This window comes from Aquila chrysaetos, chromosome Z, assembly GCF_900496995.4.
Source record: "Aquila chrysaetos chrysaetos chromosome Z, bAquChr1.4, whole genome shotgun sequence".
In the NCBI taxonomy this organism is placed as follows: domain Eukaryota; kingdom Metazoa; phylum Chordata; class Aves; order Accipitriformes; family Accipitridae; genus Aquila; species Aquila chrysaetos.
The window spans coordinates 62,110,637-62,131,077 of NC_044030.1; the positions used below are offsets into that span (position 1 = coordinate 62,110,637).

General features: G+C 40.4%; 1 protein-coding gene across 1 annotated transcript; it reads left to right on the plus strand.

Moving 5' to 3' along the window:
• The first annotated feature begins 273 nt into the window (after positions 1 to 273).
• Positions 274 to 19,559, plus strand: LOC115336616 (betaine--homocysteine S-methyltransferase 1). Its single transcript, XM_030003943.2, has 8 exons — positions 274 to 424; positions 4,476 to 4,608; positions 8,761 to 8,879; positions 10,880 to 11,071; positions 11,665 to 11,812; positions 12,716 to 12,898; positions 17,887 to 18,115; positions 18,628 to 19,559. Exons 1-8 carry the CDS (start codon positions 386 to 388, stop codon positions 18,800 to 18,802), a joined length of 1,218 nt encoding a protein of 405 aa, XP_029859803.1. The 5' UTR covers positions 274 to 385; the 3' UTR covers positions 18,803 to 19,559.
• Positions 19,560 to 20,441: the final 882 nt, after the last annotated feature.

Consider the following 20,441-nt stretch of genomic DNA (forward strand, 5'->3'; position numbering starts at 1 on the left):
CCTCTCCCGACGGCGTCCCGTACCCGGCGCCGCCGAGGCCAGCCCTCGCGGAGGAGGGCGCCGGCCCGCCCCTTGGCTGAGCGGGCAGCCCGCGGGGGGGGGCAACCGGGCGCCTCCCGGCCTCGAGCCAGGTGGGGGGGGGGGGGGGGGGGGGGGGCGGCAGCGGGAGGGCGCGGGGCAGCGCGGGGCAGCCCCGGGCCGCGCCGGGGCGCCCCGCCGGGTCAGGGGCCGGGCCGGCCGGGGGTGTCGCCCGCAGCGCTGCCCACCGCGGCCCGCCTCCTCCCCGGGCTATAAAAGTGCGGCCTGAGCGCTGGGGGGTAAGCTTGAGCTTCGCGCTGAGCACGTCGGGGCAGACGCGGGCAGCCGGCGTCCCAGGGCGAGGAAGATGCTGCCGATCGGGAAGACCACGAAAAAGGGCAAACGGGTAATTCTCCCACCTCCCTCCCCCGCTCAGCCCCGCTCCCCCGTGGGCCCCGTCCCTCTCCGCTGCCCGGCGTGGGGGTAGCGGCGGGCGCTGGGAGAGCCCGCGGCGCTGAGGATCCGAGGCCGGGACGGCCGCCGACCCCCTCGCCGCCCGCCGCGGCGCGGGCACGGTCCCGGCGGGACCGGGCGGGAGGGGAGAGGCAGGTCCGCGCCGGTGCCGCGGGGAGCGGCGGGAGCCTCGCAGCGGCGCGGGGCAGAGAGCGCGGCTCGGGGCCGGGCCGTGGCCCGGCCGCCTCTCCCGCCCCCGCCCCGGGGTCCTGCCCGGAGGCTCTCCTGGGGAGCTGCGGCTAAGCGGGCACAACCCGCGGGCCGCGCTTGTTAACCTTCCAGTAATGTACTCAGTATCTCTGCAGGTAAGGTCATACTGTGAAAAGCTAAAGTAAAGCCGTAGTGATAACAACTGTACCTATCCACCATCCAGCCGCTAAAGACATTTGGATAGCGTTATGAGATAGGTAGATTAGATTGAACCTAATGCTGTAGCAGCTCTTAGAACTTTTATTTCTCTGAATGCATAGACTGGAGCCAGCAAAGTTCAAAACCATTTTGCTTAATATTATTTGATATGCAAACTAAGCTGTGTTCGCAACACATTAAAATTGTAAATGTTTTAAGCATAAACTGTCATTGGATGGGATTTCTGTCTCCAGCATCCTGCCAACTCTATTTAAAAGCCCCAAATTGCTCTTCTCTTGATTTATATGACTGAATACCAACAGTGTTTGTAATCTGAGCACAGTCTCCAATATATGCCTGCCCTTTGCACCCTCATTTAGCTAAAGAAATAAGCCAGTAAAAAAAGTTATCCAGGCATCAGCCATTCTGGCCATTAAGCCAAACGTATGAGCAATGTCTAAATCAAACTCTGACATATACCCTGCTCTGCTGCTTGGGCAGGTCAGTGGAATTACATATTCTGTCTTCTGTTCAGAAGGACACTATTATCATTAACAGGACGCTTCTTACTCAGGACTGGTTTTACTAAGCTTTGTGTGTAGCATGTAAGTCCAGAGTAAGAGAACAGAAGGATAAGGGAAGAAGTCTGTGAGCCTACTAGGCCTTTCAGGTAGATCAGTTATAAAGGAAGGAAGTGGGGAGGTTTTTGTTCTGCTCTTCATTTTTTTTGGCACATACTCATGCCACGTAACTTCAGACACCTAGCAGAAGGCAATTGCCTTAAGTTCCCCCTACAGGCAATGGCCAGAGATAAGCTTCTCTTGAGGACTTGCTTAAAGATCTGAATAGTTGTTTTGAGATGTTTTTTTCTCTCCACTGATGAAAAGGTAGGATATAGGTAGACCAAGCGGGCTTTTCACTTACATGGTTCAGTCACATTCCTAAAGGTGGTTGGGGGAGTATCTTCATACAGACATTTGCACTCTTTCCATGGGTAGATGTGTGGACTATGTGGTGCAACTTCATTCATGGTAGCGAAAGTAAAACAGGGAAAAGATGGCTCAAAAAAGCCTTGGTTAGCTTTTTACAGGTACTATTGTTATTTAATACCAGATCTGTGTACTATCAGACCTGAAGGTGTAATTTTGATCTGGATTAGACATGAGCATGCAGCTTAGGTCACCAGGGCAGAACAAAACAATGTTGATGCTGAATTTATGCTAGCTGTATGCTTGTTGAACCAATGGTATTTTACCCAGTATAGATAAGTAAAAATGGTGTGAAGAGATGATATCCATCCTATAATGAAGTTTGCAAAAAAGTTATTTCCATTTTAAGTCAATCTGAACTGACAAAGTAAGTTTGTATTAAGTACTTTGTGCTTTATAGTTATGTCACCTGCTATTAGATGCCCCGATGCTAGGTTTAATATATCACAATATATTATGTGTCAAGATGCTGTGATCTACTCAGCCATGGCTTATGTTGTTTCTGTGAGTCAAAAGTGGAGATTATTTTAAAATGCAGTTTAAAAAGCTAGAACTGTGAAGGAGAAGTGCTGTTAAATCCTAGAAGTGACTTCTTAAAAGAAAGAAATCTGTTAGTTGTAGTGCATTTAAATATAATATCTATATTTGGTGTCAAAGATGTATCTATTATTTAATGGTGAGTTAACAAGCAATGACTGAGGCTGCTTGACAGTTAAACTTTTTTTTTTCCTCTGCATTCCTGTTCTCTGCATATTAAACTCCTAAAGCAGTCTCTGTCTATAAAAGATTCCTTGGCAGGCAGAGGAAGCAGGGACTCAACCAGTGATCCCTTGGGTGCCTTTCTTTGGCTCCATTTGAGGCATACTGTTACAACTGCAAATTAGTTAATTGCAAACACAATCTTTACAAAGCCTCCTGACATTAACACTTAGAACAGAATTGCCCTAGCAGACAGGCAAGAGTGGTAAACTCGTTGAAAATTACTGAGTTTTGGAGATTGAGTATTGCTGATTGAGTTTTGCCCTGGTCCTCCTAAAATAAAGATAAAAGCTTGCATGCTTTATTAAAGTTACAAAGTTAATCAGGTCAATATTCTGGCAAGTACACAATGTGCAGTGGGATGTGATGCAGAGATTTGCAAGCCAACACTTGGCTAAGCACAGCAGCACTGTACAAAGCAGTTCTGCCACCTTGCTGCCATGTCAGTCCTAAGCAAAAAATGCCGACCCTCTCAGCCAGGCTTCGTAGCCTCCAAGCAGCCTTACACTGCTATGCTTGGTACTGGAACTGGCATAGTTGGCACAGTGCTCCTTCTTGTTGGAAAGGCATACTCTCATCCCAGCTAAAGGGTGGTGCTGAGACATCATAAGTGTTTGTCTTTCCTGGATGTATGATGTAAGATACTTGAATTAATGAAGGAGACATTATCAGGAAAGATAATCTTCTAAAGGTTGGAGGCTAATTGTTAAAAACTCCTTCCTCTCAGCATGAAAACCACATTCAACTCTATGTCCACAAGACTTTTCTTTTTCCCACTCCCTCAGATTTCATCTACTGGCATGCTAGTGTGCCATCAAGAAAAGATAACTGTGGAGGGAAATTTTAGTCTTACCTTTGATTATTTCTTTTCCTGTACCCACTACCTTTGTTAATGTAATGGGTCTGCATTCATCCACTTTCTAATGTAAATAGAATTATGGCTGTAATCCAATTGCAGAAATTAGTCTTCTTTAGTATAATAGCAAAGTACTTTATGGAAAATTTGAACAAGCCAATGAAGCAATGAAAGGAATACCAGAAATAATATGTATTATGTGCAACCAATATATGTTGTTCTCATATTTTTCAATTTTACAAAAAAAAAAAAATTACTGCTTTCCTTGCATTAGCATGGAGTTCAAGGCAGAAACAAGGTTAATCATGGGGTGCTATAAGGTTTGTAACTGGGCATCTTAAAATATTTCAGGCAGGGCTGTGCAAAACAAGCAGGATTTTCTTTCATTTTGTATGTCTAGGTAAGCAAACCTAGGCCAGTAAAAAGTCTGCCAGAAAATGGAGGCCAGCATTTTGAGATGTGTCTTATTTGGTAGGAAAATGGTACATGCTTACTTTTCTGTGATGCCCGTTGTGCCATCTTGTGTCACAAGCTACTTGTGCTGAGGGTCTGTCAAGATGGCATTCATAGCTAAAGAGCAAATAAGCTAATAAAGAGGTCAGTGATACTAGTGTTTCATTTTAACAAGTTTCTCATATATTTTACAGGAGAATTTGAGATGGTGTTTTACTTTCACGGGATCAGAACTGGACCATTGGCTTCTAGTTCTGGGGACTGTATCTCTGGAATACAATCAAACTGACCAATGAAAAGTCTTACATAATATATACGCACATATTAAAGCCTTATGTTGCAAAACAGACTATCTACTATTCTTTAAAGAGAATTTAAAGAAGGAAATTTATTACTTTTCTTTATTATGATAAAGATGTTTCTCGTAGCCCACAAATACTCACATCTGCTTTGCAAATACAGGAAATGGCAACAAAGACAAAGGAAGCCCACAAAACTGAAGAACTGTAACTGTTAACCTTTCCTCCTGCTTTCTTCAGGGTATTCTAGAGCGCTTAGATGCTGGAGAAATTGTGATTGGAGATGGAGGATTTGTCTTTGCTCTTGAAAAGAGGGGATATGTAAAAGCTGGGCCTTGGACTCCTGAAGCAACGGTAGAACATCCAGAAGCAGGTCAGTTTTACTGGGAAATAGAAATCCTGTAGTGAATGTAAACATGGATGGCTAAAAAATAAATATATAGGAACTTGTAGTGGGTTTTTAAATAGAAGAGTTCCTTGACACTGTAAAATTACGCTGTTAAGAACAGCCTAAGAATCTATAGACCAAATGCTCATCTTACCCCTTTTTCTTGCTCTGACACTGGCCAAAAGCAGTTGGCTGTGTAAGAATATGAATAGTGTAAACACATAGTGATACCTCTCCAGAATGGTCTCCTAGTCTTCAATGATCTGCAGCCCAGGCACTTTTTGACCCAGACACAGTCTCTGTCATGGATTTGTCCAGACTGTCCTTGAGCTGATATAAAGCTTATCATTTAAAACATCTTGTGAGAAAAAATTCTGCAGTTAACTATATGTTTTGTTGTGTTCTAGTCATTCTAGGACTTTTATATTGTTATAAATTATTATAGTTTATTAATTCTTTCAGGAAAATAGCAGCTTTTAGTAAACAATGGAATGGAAGAGGAGTATTTAATGTATCTGGCTGCACTGTGAAATGCGGAATGATAAACCTCATAAGAACCTAAGAATTGAAACAAACATTTAAGAGAGTAACTCTCTTAAAGTGGATGGAGACAAAATGAGTTATCATTCTATGCCTTCCAGTATAAAGATTATAGTGTTTAGCATAAACAGTGCAAAAGCAGATGCTATTATCTATTTATGTACGCTTCATTACAAGAAAGCATTTGCCCTAGTAATATGATGTGGAGTTAGTCCTGCAAGCTAATTCAGAATATCGGGGGTGGGGGGGGCAGGGGGGAGGATTTCTTTGTTCTGTATTAAGTATTTGCCCTTCCAAATTAGTCTTTTTCTTCTATATAGGGGAAGAAGGAAGGGGAGGGGAAGGAGAGAGATCTTAGCCTTCTCTACTACATTGCTTTGTACATCTTACCTATTTATTCACCCTAATCCTTCTCAGCCTTCAAATGTCACTTTATGTGTAGCATGCCTAACTTAGAGTCACAGATAGCCTTAGATAATGCAGAGCTCCAGCAAATGTCTAAAGGGCGATGAGCTAATTTGCTGACTCTCATCTCCCCAAAAGACATCCCATCACCTCTCTCTCTGTTTCTCTCTACCTCTACATTTGTCTGCCCCTATACATTCCACCTTACAAATCATAGCACTTATCCTGTGCTCCTTATTTCCCCTTTGCTTTCTTGTTTTGCACCTCAAAAGCCCTTGATTCTCTCCACATGTCATTTTGGGAAGTGCAGGTCTCAGTCCATGGGGAATGCAAGACATTGCCTTACAGTTGCAGATGGCTTGAACTGACTAAATTTGCACACAGGTTTGCTTTAAATAAGTTATCAGTAGTCATAAATTAGAATCCAGCCTTCTAAGAAGTGCTGCTGATTTGCTAGAACATATTGCTCATATCTGTAACATAGTTATAAAATTTTTATAAGCACGTTATAGGCTATTTATTAATAAAGCCTTCAATGGAAATGTGTTAATTTCTTTTCATGTAGTATGCTGCCTCCCCTCCGTTACTGCTTTTTGCTCCTGCAGGCTCAAGGGTCATGTTACTTTGAAAGCAAGTGTAAAGAACAGAAGGACCAACTGCCTGAGCCAGCTGGTGTAAAAACCATACAACTACCAGACCTTCTTATCTTTGTAAAGACGGAGACAAAAGGAGGGAGGTTCTGAGAAATGCAGCAAGGAAGGGAGGGAGAGAGGGGGGAAGCGTGATTTCAAGGCCATTATCTGTTACAAGAGAGGCGAAGGTGTTTTGCCAGACTGACAAGTTTAGAAATGAGATCTAAATATTTCATCTGAGCCAGATCAGGTATTGCTCTGTAGTCAGCAATATGCATAGGCACTTACTATATCTCCTGTTAGCTTAAGTCTGTGTTTTTTGTGAAATGTCTAGCTCATGGTGGATTGACATGAAAACTCAGTGTTATACATCTGACTCTTAAAATGCATGAGATTGTTAGTAATTGTTTAGCCTCATATGTGGCTGTTATCCCCATTTCCCAAATGCTGGAGGAAAACACAGCTTCAGTAACATGCTGGAAGTCACACAAGAAGTAAATTACAGAGTGGTTTGGGTTTGTGATAGTGCAGACTGCTGTGGGCTTGATAATAGTAACAGTGTATTCTAGTGGGCAAAACGATTTGCTTGGGATTGAAAGAGATTCAGGCTGATACTTGTAACAACTATTCTTTCCCTCAAAATGTAGACCCACTTAAGAGTCTCCTGTTCACATACCTGATAGTTTTGGATATGAAGTTCCTTGCTCATATGTGTTAGATTACGTTTCATTTGCCTACCTATGTCACCATCCTTACTCACACAAATCCCAGGCATTCTTCTAGGAATACAAGAACCATATTTAAAAAGCACTAACCATGGGTGTAAACAAATCTTGTTTATTATGGACATGTCATAGAGCATTTGTGAAAATATTTGTGGATTCTTCTTTGCTTTTCCCATTTCCTGACTAGTTTTCATCAACGATTTCTGATGGGGTGAGAATGGAAAAACAAACTGCAGAACACTACAAACATACAGAGACAGCCCTTTTAGTTGGGATCAGTAGCCTATTTTAATGCTATAGGAAAAGGAATACTCCCTGCACTAGGAATGTTTTGACTCTGTGTAAAGGCTGCAAGACTGAAGTTTGATCCTGGTAGTTCAGGCAGATTCCAGGGACTTTTTGAACTGTAGCTCTGCTATTATCCATGTTCCTGGATAGGTCTTTGTGACTGATGGGTAAAGAAGCACTGTGTTAAATCGCAGTGTGGTTACCCAAGGCTGTAATTAGAAATTAAATACTGTACTAGTAGAGAAAAGCAAGGGACACTACACTGTTCTTTCAATGAAAGCAGACACGCTTGCACGTATGCAAGTTGACTCTAGCAACTCAAACTGCTGTTTGAGCTTCTCCAGCATAGAAGGCTGTGTTTGTTCAAGCTGAAGGGAGTAATTTTATTCTCACGACACATTCACACATTTCCCTAATGACACAGATCGTCTATAGACAATGAGATACGATAAACCAGGACTTCAGGAAAACTTTTCCAAACATCTACCACAAACTGCAGTGTTCTTGTGGCTGTATATGGTATCTAGGGGAATAAATTATTCCTGTATTTGCTATAAGCTGTTGAGCATTTTAATTCTGTTTTACATGATCAGTAGTGTTCTACTGATCTATTATAATTCTTGTTCTCTTATAATTATTGTTCTGTGGGTATACATATAAAATCAATTGACAGCTCCTGTTCTGTTCCTACTATGGTGATTGCAGTGTACTGCTTACAGTGATGAAGGCAGAACTACCATTACAGAGCCTGGTCCCAAAGTCCTAATTTAGGAAATTTGTCCATTAAAAGTAATGCCAACCTTTCCTTCAAAAGTAGGGTTGGGTCTGTAGTAAAATCATCATGTGCTGACTTATGAGAAGAGTTAAGTCTGTGTTGTGAGTCACTTTTCTGGAGCAACAAATCATCTTTTACAAAATAGAGCTTTGGTTTTGGCTGACTAGACTCAGCTAGGGTTTTGCAGGGCAAGAAAACCAGAAAATACTAAATAGAGGAGGTAATGGAACACTGTGTTCTTCCATATAAATATCATCTTGTCCCTTAATTTGTTGCCATGATACTTTCTTCTGTTTTCTTCTTCATAGTCTAGAAGCTAAGAAAATACTGCTTTTGCATTTGATGATCTTTTTGTCTGGTATTCCCTGTTATGCTTTCATGTTCTTTTGTCAGATGTCTGCTTTCCCTTCCTAAACGACTACGGAGTTCTATAAAACGAAATTGGGAGGTCTTAAGTACTGCAGAAAGTAGAAAATAAGCAAGGTGGCATGCAAAACTGAATCTACTGATAAACTAAATAGAAATCTGCTGTCATTCTTAGCAGAGAATAACTTAAGGAGAAAGTTTTCTACATAATGTTCTGAGAGTGAGAAGAAATAAATTCTATTCTTTCTATGGGGTACTGCTTCTACTGTCTCATAATGGCTCTTCTAGGAAACACAGTATCACTTGTTTTACAGTAACATGACTTCAATAAACATTTCATTTTGGGATAATAACAGTAATAACTGTACCAAACATCTCTTCTTTTTCTCTTTTTAATTATTTGCAGTTCGTCAGCTTCACCGGGAATTCCTCAGAGCTGGATCCAATGTTTTGCAGACATTCACCTTTTATGCCAGTGAGGACAAGCTAGAGAACAGGGGCAATTATGTAGCTGAGAAAATAAGTGTGAGTAAAACTCTGTTTTGGTGGACATATGAAATAAATGGATTAATTTCAAAAGATTTAGTAGAGAGATTATCGAGTGCTTTCACAGTTTATCATAACAGTTTTGGCTATATTTGAGGACCGAAGAATCAGATGATGCAATTTCAGAGTTTGGAATAGCAAGAAAGGCAAGGTTAAAGGACAACAAAATAACAAAATGGGGCAAAGAGGAAAGAGGATACCCACATCGTGTTTTTCCCATCTGAGGAGATTAGTGTACTAGGGTTTTGATACAAAGAGTATAGGGAGGACTAAATGCACAGAGAGCAAAATCAATGAAAAAAAAGAAATGCTTTAACATCCAAAGCAGCAAATCAACTGAAAAAATGGTGAAGAAACCTAGAGAATAATGAGTGGCTAATGAGAACTGAATGTTTTTTAGAACCCTGTCTTTAATAAAGGAACAACTAAAAAATCCATGGTATACCCTGTGGTCAATATTCCCCTTCTCATGTGTAAGGGTCATCTGTTACAGCCACAGAAGCACCGTGTTGGTGTTTTCTTAGCCCCTACACAAAGGAGTTGTAGGATGTTGGGTGTGTTCACTAGATGCAGGCCCCAGCTCCACTGGGACTTCTGGCAAAAACATTTCTAGATAGTTCCTTTCAGACTAGAAAGTTTGCCATTGGGTGTTTTCTCTGATCCTTTCCCCTTTGGTCCTATTGTTTGTTTCAACCTCTGCAAAATAGCAAAGATTTTTCAAGGGGGCAGGGAGGAGGGAATACCTTTGTATCTGGAAGATATCCCAAGTCAGAAATTGGAACAATCTGGACACTAGGGAAACACTTGAGGCTTAATTAAGAGGTCATACCAAAATGTCATATGACCAAATCTGTCTGAAATGCTGTATCTTTACATTCAGTAGATGGAACATTGAAATGTCTGAAGTGGTAGTCCCAGAAACACAGTGCCTCTGGAACAAGCCATGTTGCAATTCTTGCTGCCATGCAAAATTATAAGAAGTGCTGGGAGAGCACCTGGTATTGGGAATGCGTTGCAGCAAAGCTTTCAAGATTGATTTGCTGTAAGGTCTGGAAGCAGGTTCCTCCAGTCTTTAACTGGTTTTTGGCTCCACCTCCTGGAGTTCCCACACATGTACCTGAGCACAAGTGAAAATGGAAGACTATCTGTCAGCAACAGCCATAAAAATCAGCTGGGTCTTTTGAAGCAGCCATAAAAAACTTCAGCTGAGAGAAACCTATGTAGATTCTAAGTAGTCCATGGGCTGCAGAGAAACCTGCTCTAATCAGTTCTTGTTATCTATCCCAAATAATAAGTCTTTTCCCAAAACCTTTTTTTCTCATCTTAACCTTTTTTTTCACAAGCTGTTCTAGTCATCCTGATTTAGGTATAGAGGGAATGTGTCTTTCAGTCTAGGTGATTAATTAATCACATATGGTGATAAGTTTCCCCTTACTATTCTTAAATGGGTAACTTTAACTTTGGATAATTAATGATATCTTTTTAAAAATGCCTTAAATAACTCTGTATGGCTATTATATCTTAAATTTTTAAAATTATCAAAATACTAAAATGTATTTTAAAAAAATGAAAAATCAATTGAAATTACTATATATATTTTGTTTTCCACCCATAAAATGTCAGGATAAAAGCATACACTTAAGTGTAACTAACTCATTTTCTAGGAGGCAAAGGAAATTCCACTTCACACCAAATATCTGCTTTTTATAGACTATTTGTGTAACGTGTATTAAAGGTAATGTGTTTTTGTAGTATTTGATAATACGACAACTTAGAGCTGGCATGAGTTTGTTTCCTAATATTTGTTATTTTTTTGAAAGATGCTGATCTTCCTAGTCAGTATATTAAAAAATTCATTTAAATTATAAAAGAATATGAAGAAGCCATTACAGCTTTTGACTCTTCTTGTCCTTTTTGTGCTCTGAAAACACATGCATATCTCTGACCAGGTAAAACTGACATAATCTATATTCATACAGTGCCAGAAAGTGAATGAAGCTGCTTGTGACATTGCAAGAGAAGTGGCTAATGAAGGCGATGCTTTAGTGGCTGGAGGAGTCAGTCAAACACCATCATACTTAAGCTGCAAGGATAAAACAGAGGTTAAAGCAGCCTTTCGAAAGCAACTAGATGTCTTTATGAAGAAGAATGTGGACTTCCTAATTGCGGAGGTAAATACGTGAAAAAAGTACATGCCTTCAACTGGCACAATGTTAACTTTAAGATGTCTAGTCTACTTTAGCGAGTACAAATATATATTGCTTCCTCCTTTAAAATTTTCTGTTATGCTTTTATTCCAGTAGTATCGGTATTTTTCTAAATGCACAGCAGCATTTGCAAGCATCCTAGAATAGGACCTTGAAACCTAAATTTCTACCTCAGTCACGTCAAATTCTGTATTGGCCCAAAGAGGATAAATTAATGTGATCTTGACTAGCTCCTTTTTCCTCCCGTACACCATAAGCAATCAACCTAAGGTGACTTTTCTAGATGAAAATAGTTCCTTGGGGATAAATCCCTCATTACCCTCCTGTATGGGCATTCTTATTCTGCAACAAGAGTATCATGAATTTTTATTTGCTTTTACTTACTGACTTTTTAAAACCCTTTCTTAACTGTGTGGTCAGTGAACTCAATTGAATTCTGTTAGTGTAAATCAGAAAATAATCAAGTCATTGTATTGCTGGTGAATTTGGGGTCTGGATTAGTGTGTTTATGCTTCACCTCCAAGAAACAAAACTAGTCCAGTTTTAATTTCTTCCAGTATTTTGAACATGTTGAAGAGGCTGTCTGGGCAGTTGAAGTGCTAAAAGAATCTGGAAAGCCAGTTGCAGCTACAATGTGCATTGGTCCAGAAGGAGACATGCATGGCGTGCCCCCTGGACAATGTGCTGTCCAACTGGTAAAGGCTGGTAAGAATCTGTTTTAACATGCCATTTAAAAGTATGGAATAAAGTCCTTAAGTATTGAGATAAATGGATGTGTATCTCAAGTAGGTAGCTTTGCAATTATATCTGATAAAAGTTTTGTGTACTTGTAGTACACAAAGTAGTACCTGTAGTAAAGTTATGTGTACTTTACTAGAGCAGTCTTGTAAAAAACTTACTAAAATGCAGCTATGAAATCCTTGATAACCAGGATGGTATTGGAAGCAATAGCCACAGGCAGATGATACTGAACAGAGCAAAATCCTAAACCTACTCAAATTTGGTTAGAGCCAACCCCAAATGCTGGAAACATAAGCATAATCCGAAGACACCTTTGATTCTCTGCTCATGTTTTTAGAAATGTATGGAGCACAGTTCAAACCCCCGGGTGAGAGAATAAGAGGATGAAAAAATTAATCTTTTTGCCTATCAAAGGCTGTGTTTTCTGCAGGACAAGGGGAAGGGCAGAAGAAAGTAGTCAGGGGCATGATGAATGATGGTACAGGGGTTCATTATATCTGTTCTGAACTACTCATTTCCCTTGGAGTTAGAGCTGAAATCCAAAGGCAGAACCTGTGTTAGGGTCCTGCTAGCTATTTGCATATGTGGCTGTACATAATCAGTCTTCACTGATTAAGCACTGATAAGAAAAGCAACTCTATGAGGGTGGGAGACATCATTCATCATCAGGAAGGTAAAGAGGAGTGCAACTGAGACATAAATGGCATGATTAACCTCAGGAGAGTTGAGGCTGGCTCTAACCCAACTGTCTTGTTTACATAATGCTGGTGTAAAGATGGACTGCTCTGCTTCTGGAGTGCCCTGGCTAAGAACTTTCACGTCTCACTTCCTGGGGAGTTGTGACTTGAAGTTATTTTCCTCCTCTAGGTGCTTCTATTGTTGGAGTCAACTGCCATTTTGATCCAGATACTTCCTTAGAAACTGTGAAACTGATGAAAGAGGGCTTGCAGGCTGCTAAACTGAAAGCCCACCTGATGTCCCAACCACTTGCTTTCCATACGCCTGATTGTGGAAAGCAGGGTTTTATTGATCTTCCAGAATTTCCCTTTGGTAAGACAAGGGTATCTTTTCTCTTTTCTTTTTTTTTCTTTTTTTTTTAGTTGCCTGTTCTGGTTTTTTTTCCCAGCTTTTAGTAAAGATGAAGCTGCAAGCTGTCCTTCTATACAGTAAGATGAGTCCCAATTACCCTGTCTGGCATTTTCCACAGGGGGATTGCAGTGTAATATTGGATTAAAGATCATCCACATAGTGAGAGTACTTCAGTAGTATCACAGCATGTGACTGAAAGTGAAATTATGGTGAAAACAGTTAAAGTGCCACAACCTAAACTCAGTTAAAAAATGGAGTTCTTCGTAGTGCTATAGAACCTTATTCAGGACAGGTATAAACAGTCCAAAGAAATGAACAAGAGCAAATAAACTAAAACAACCCCAGAATTCTGGGTTGTGACATCTATCCCCAAAGCCCTATAATGTTTACCTGCTTAGGGATTTAATGTACAATGCATATGCAGAACTAGATACAGGTGCATGATTATTGCACTCATAACAGTTCAGTCTTGCAAGTGTAACTGTCTAATATAAGTGAGATCAGAGAGAAACCAGAAGAGGGAATATGTTCTTTGATGTTGTTAACAAATGGATTAGCAGTTTGGAGATGGATTCATCACATGTACGCTCAGGAGAAATTCTACAAAGACTGAAGGATTCAGCCAGTTTATGTGTATATAAGGCTTGTGTATTTGGGGTTTATTTCCACCTGGGATGTAGAAGATCACATACCTTTAAGACAAGAGGACAAAATCAGCCTAAACATTTTAAAATTGATTAGAAAAATGCTTTCATTTCCAGGTATCATACACTCTATAAAATAAGGTATTAAAACATTCAAAACTGGAATTTGTAGCAAAAAAATTGAGAGATAGATGTGATTTTTCAGGAAGATTTTTTTTTTTCTTTTAAATTCCTCTCTTTACATAAACAAAGGAAAAAGAATAAAGCATGCGCCTGAGGCAGTCATTAAATGATAATAACATATCTGAGTTCTGAAAATATTCTGGGATGTTTAAAAGTGTTAGGAACTCATTTATCCTATTCATTCCTTCATGTAACTCCTCTGATTGCAAACAAAAAAAGATAGAACAGATGCGGTAAGTAATCAACTGAATTGAAGGATTCACTCTTTGGTTTGTTATGGTTCTTGGCTTGTATGTTATAAGCAATCTGTATGAGATGTCAGCTTTCAGAAATTTCATGAGTCAATTGGAGAAGGCTGGTATTTGTGAATGTTCTCAGTACCCAGGAGCAACTGATTGCTTGACGGCAGATAAGCAGTTTGGTAAAGTATTGTTAAACTGCTCCAGTTAACTCTGTTTTTTGTGGAAGGCAGTATGCACAAAGAGGTATTTAGATATTTGAAGTGTACATAACCTCTGTATAAGCCAACAAGATCTCAGTTTCTAGAAAAGTGTTGGCTATGTTGTATTGGCAAACTCCAGCATCTAGATGCCGGCAGTATTTATTTATCTGTAGAACTTTTTCCAGTTTTCTGTGTTTTCCCTTCTGTGTTATTGCAATTGCTCTGAAATGTCACTGGTTAAGCAAGGACAATGTTTTAGAAAGAAATGTCCCAGTCAGTTAAAGCATACCCAATTATCTCAAGAGTATATATATAGAGGGGCTAAATCTAGGAGCAGGTTACAGTCTTCTCATCAAAAGTTGATGAAAATTTCAATCTCTTTTTACTATAAATATTAACATAAAATGTTAAACTATAGATATTTAATTCTGAATAAAGCCAAGAAAAGAAATGTATTGAATGTTAGTGAATTTTTGGAAGGGGAAAATCCCACAAAACATGATCTATGTGGCAACTTCTTTTCATAGAGTACTGCTTGTTTTCAGTCACCATGTTTCACCACATGTGTGGCTGGTTCTTATAGCGGGGTCTATCCCTGTTTCTTCAGAGAGATTAGGTTGTTGCTGTCCTTATACTCCTGAAGCACAAGGACCGATGCATAGAATGGTTTGGGTTGGAAGGAACCTTAAAGATCATCTAGTTCCAAGCCCCTGCCATTGGCAGGGGCACCTTCCACTAGACCAGGTTGCTCAAAGCCCCATCCAACCTGGCCTTGAACACTTCCAGGGAGGGGGCATCCACAACTTCTCTGGGCAACCTGTTCCAATGCCTCACCACCCTCATCGTAAAATATTTCTTTCTAATATCTAAACTAAATCTACCCTCATTCAGTTTAAAACTGTTACCCTTCACTCTATCACTACACTCCCTGATAAAGACTCCCTCCCATCTTTCCTCTAGGCTCCCTTGAAGTACTGGAAGGCCACTATAAGATCTCCCTGGAGCCTTCTGTTCTCTAGGCTAAACAACCCCAAGTCTCTCAGCCTTTCCTCACAGGAGAGGTGTTCCAGCCCTCGGATCATTTTTGTGGCCCTCCTCTGGACCTGCTCAAGCAGGTCCATGTCTTTCTTATGCTGGGGGCCTCAGAGCTGAACACAGTACTCCAGGTGGCATGTCACCCCAGCAGAGTAGAGGGGCAGAATCACCTCCCTCAACCTGCTGGCCATGCTTCTTTTGATGCAGCGCAGGATGCTATTGGCTTTCTGGGCTGTGAGTGCACATTGCTGGCTCATACTCAGTTTTTCGTCCACCAATACCCCTAAGTAAGTCCTCCACAGGGCTGCTCTCAATCCACTCGTCACCCAGCCTGTATTTGTGCTTGGGATTTTCCCAACCCAGGTGCAGGACCTTGCACCTGACCTTGTTGAACTTCAGGAGGTTTACATGGGCCCACTTCCTGAGATTGTCCGGGTCCCTCTGAATGGCATCCCATCCCTCAGGCATGTCAACCACACCACTGAGCTTGGTGTCATCTGCAAACTTGCTGAGGGTGCACTCAATCCTACTGTCTATGTGATCAATGAAGATACTAAACAGTACTGGTCCTAATATGGACCCTTGAGGGACACCACTCATCACTGGTCTCCACTCGGACACTGAGCTGTTGACCGCAACTCTTTGATGCGACCATCCAGCCAATTCTTTATCCACTGAGTGCTCAACCTGTCAAATCCATGTCTTTCCAATTTAGAGACAAGCATGTCATGCAGGACAGTGTCAAATGCTTTGCACAAGTCCAAGTAGATAACGTCAGTTGCTCTTCCCTTATCCACCAATGCTGTAGCCCCGTTGTAGAAGGCCACCAAATTTGTCAGGCATGATTTGCCCTTAGTGAAGCCATGTTGGCTGTCACCAGTCACCTCCTTATTTTCCCTGTGCCTTAGCATGGTTCCCAGAGGATCTGCTCCATGATCTTGCTGGGCACAGAGGTGAGACTGACCAGCCTGTAGTTCTCTGGGTCTTCCTTTTTTCCCTTTTCAAAAATGGGGGTTATATTTCCCCTTTTCCAGTCAGTGGGAACTTCACCAGTCTGCCCTGACTTTTCAAATATGATGGATAGTGGGTTAGTAACTTCATCTGCCAGTTCCCTCAGGACCCTTGGATGCGTCTCATCAGGTCTCATGGATTGTGACAGGGTGGGTGATGGAGAAGATGGAAACATTCTATACTGTTCTCCTGGAGTTTAGTTGCTTATACAGGTATAAACTGCATGGAAGATGCTGCATTCTTACTGTTGATAATTTTGTATCTATTTTGCATTAGCTTTTCAAGGATATGAGAGACTAGGAAATAATGAATTTGTGCTTCTGATGCTTTCTTTCACATCTGCAGGACTGTACACAAGCTTACTTTTATTTAAACAGCTTTCCAAGATAGCTTCATCTGTTTTTCCTTCTGATATTAGACCATCTACTTGTCCTTTGTCCAGTCTTTCCCTCCCAGGCCAATAATTTTCTGTTTAAGAGCATTTCATTCTTTTCTTTCTGCTTTTTATTTTCTGAGTATGTCTCTTAACTACCCATTGGACTTAGAGTAGATCTGCTTTGTATCACCTGCTTGCATGCTAGGCATTTTTCGGAAAGGACATAGGGAGAAGAATCCTACCTCTCTGATGTGTTGATGGAGCCTTACTACCTCACTGCATCTTCTTTGCCCAGCGGAGTGTTCAGTGCACAGACATCATGCTGCACTCGCCTAATAACCATGCTCGTTCATCTCCTGCAGATGTGCATAAAGAAGTGGGAAGATTTTTATTCCTTTATTCCTGTATTTTTATTCCTTAAAGTTTCTTCTTCAGTCCCTGGTCTTTTCTTTCCAGTTGTGCCTCCAGTTCTTTCTGCTCTTGTGCCTCTTTCCCTTTGAGGTGTGTTTTTCCTTGTTCTTTTCTCTTTCTATTCCTTTCCTTCCACAAGTCCTTCCTCTCAGCTCTGTTATCCCCTCACTCTGCTCACCACAACCTGCAACAGGGAGAAGGGTTCAAAATAAAGATTGCATCCTAACTTAATCTACATATAGAACTTTCTACAAGGAACAAAGTGGTTTGAGGCAGCAAGCTGCGTATGGCTGGGATTATAACTAAGTAAGGGATGGGCTAAGAAACAGCTACAGATCCCAGCTGTGAGTGAAACAATTGGCTGCCACTAGCTGATCATGGAAAAAAATGTAGTAAACATTCCTGAGGAATAATGAGCAGGCTTATTCCTGTTGCAGGTAGGCTGATACCTCTTTTTCATAGCTTTCCCAGATATTGATTGTTTATTAGGAACTCGTTGGGAATGCGGGCGTAACATTGAAAGTACTCCAATACTTCAGCTAAGAACTCTGGCAGAATGGCAAGCGTATGATTTAGGACTTGATCAGTCTCAGAAGATATTAGGTGCTGTTTTGCAAGGCCAAAAAAGCTTACAACAAGCATACCTCAGGAGAGCACAGCAGAGTCTGAAAGCTAGACTTCTGAAAGTTTGCATCATTAATTCTAGCTCAGACAGTTCAAACACGTACATGTACATCTACAACCAGTTTTGCAGACAGTGTGAAGGTGTTTCAACAAAGTGATTTCTTACCAAAAAATGTGCTGAAATGGAGTATGGTGGCAACTTAAGATATGAATGTCTTTGCAGGTCTGGAGCCAAGAATTGTAACCAGATGGGATATTCAAAAATATGCAAGAAAGGCATATGACTTAGGAATTCGTTACATTGGAGGTTGCTGTGGATTTGAGCCATATCATGTCCGAGCAATAGCTGAGGAGCTGGCTCCTGAAAGAGGATTTTTGCCAGAAGCTTCTGAGAAACATGGTAGCTGGGGTGATAGCCTGAGCATGCATACCAAGCCTTGGGTCAGAGCAAGGTACGTATACCTGACCTGGAAAGCACAGCAGCATACTCCTTGCAAAGGCTTATATTGATCCATGCAGCAGACTGGCTTAACTGATATGGAGGTCTAAATATCACTGTAAACACTCTTCGTGTTAATAATTTTGAAGAAGTAAACCTGAGCTGGGAGTAGGGAAAGGGATGAAGGAACAGTAGGAGAGCTCCAGGAATTCTCATCCCTCTTTAAAATGAAGATGTGATCTGAATTACTGTGAAAGTAATTCATGAAAGTTAAGACCAAAAATGGTCAGATTGCTGTTAAACAGCTCCTAATGGTGAGTGGCTTACAGTGTTCCTTTCAAGGATGAAAAGATACTTTTTAAGCATGTTGCATTTCATTGCATGCTTTCACTAATACTTCTGTATCTAAATATAAAGTCAAGCTGTGCAATTTAGATGACCCTTTGCAACGGTCATTTAAGCCCCATTTCCTTCAGTATTGTGAGGTGCTGGAAAAAAACCCTGAATTTCCTTCTCTTTCTTTAGGGCAAGAAAAGAATACTGGGAGAATCTGAAGCCTGCTTCAGGCAGGCCATATTGTCCTTCAATGTCAAAGCCAGATGGCTGGGGAGTGACCAAAGGAGCCAGGGAGCTGATGCAACAGAAAGAAGCAACAAGTGAACAACAGCTGAAGGAGCTCTTCCAGAAACAGAAGTTCTAATCCAATGCAGCTGTGTAAATGTTAGAATGATTTATCTACAGACCATCTCATGCTTCACATGAAAATCTGTGAAGATGAGTACCCTGTTGATTTATCAGTTAACATGTAGTGAAAAAGACAAAATGCAGAAAGGATGTGATTACAGATTAAATATGTCAAACTTTGATAATAAAATCTTTCTCTGGACAAATAGTTTAGAGAATACACAGTCAGAGGAAGGTTTGGATTCTCATAATAATTGAGCTTCTGTTAGCTAGGTGTCATTAATTGGGTAGACACAGAAATACATGGAAGGTAATAATTGGCTCAGCTCACCTGTGAAAAGAGAAAAAGCCATCTATAAATTCGGTATCAATAGATTTCCACTTGTGAGTCTGTTTTCAGTTTGGGATTATGTAGGAGCTTTCTTAGACCTCAAGATTTATTGAGGACTGCTTCAGGGTCACACAAGCTGCCAATGCTTCAGACACACAGCTATCTATAGTCACTTTCTTGACTTTAAGAGAATAAAAGTAAACTGGAAAATATATCTTATAATTAAAATCAAAAGATAAAGAGAATAAGATCTTGCAGGAATTTCTTATATGCAGGAGAAAGGTTCAGAGAACTTTTAGGAAAGAAAAATGACAGGTAAATAACTCACTTTTTTTGTCTTGGGGTTTCATGTACACAAGAATTACTCCTCTGGAGACTAAAAGGCTTAAGAGATTATTCTGAAATTTAAAAAAAAAAATCAAATAAATTAAAAGTAATACAATGGAATAGTATTGTATTATCTTCACACCTTAAATCATGAGAGCTCAAACAGAATAACATACTTCCAGTAAACAACTAATTTTCAAGTGATCCAGCTGATTTCTGGGTATCTCATTGGAAACACTTGGTTATCTCAAAATAGCACTCAAAAACTGAAACTTCCTAAAATATAATTCCTCTTTATAAGAGTAGTAGAACATTCCATGATTTTTTTTAACCCGATTCATTCCAGAATCTTAGCTATAAGAAGATATGAAAAAAACTGTTAGGAAATAGATTGATCCACCTAAGTTAAGAAAACCCACAGACATTTGTACACTGAATTTGTTGAGAAGGGTATCACTACACCTGGAACCCATAAAGGACCCATTTCCATAGTTTATTTTTGTGAAATACCTTACAACTTGGAATTCTCTCTAGAATCTCTTTCCCACACCCATTCTACATTAAAGCCACTATCTTTATGAAAATGTCATTCTCAGAGGTAGTGTTGAATGTTTTTGTTGGACTACTTTTTATGTATAAGCTTATTTCATTATTTCTATCCATGTTGATATTCTGCAGTTCAGAAAACATTTAAATATGCAACACTTTAATGGAAACTTCAGGTATTCTTTTCAGACTGTTATTGGCAGACAGATTTTAGAAAAGGCCACCTGCATTCACCAAGCTTGAAACAGATTGGAATAGTTACCACCTGGAAGTTTTGCCTGAAATCCAAAAGTAGACAAGAAATCAGATATTTTAAAATGTAGATTCTTTGGAAAGCATCTGTGTACGTGCATATGCACTACCTTAAACTCCTTTCCTTCCTAAACCTTTCTGGACATTACCGCTGCAGAAAGCAGAATAATGCAAAATCTGTAAAACAAAAAGGGCAGAT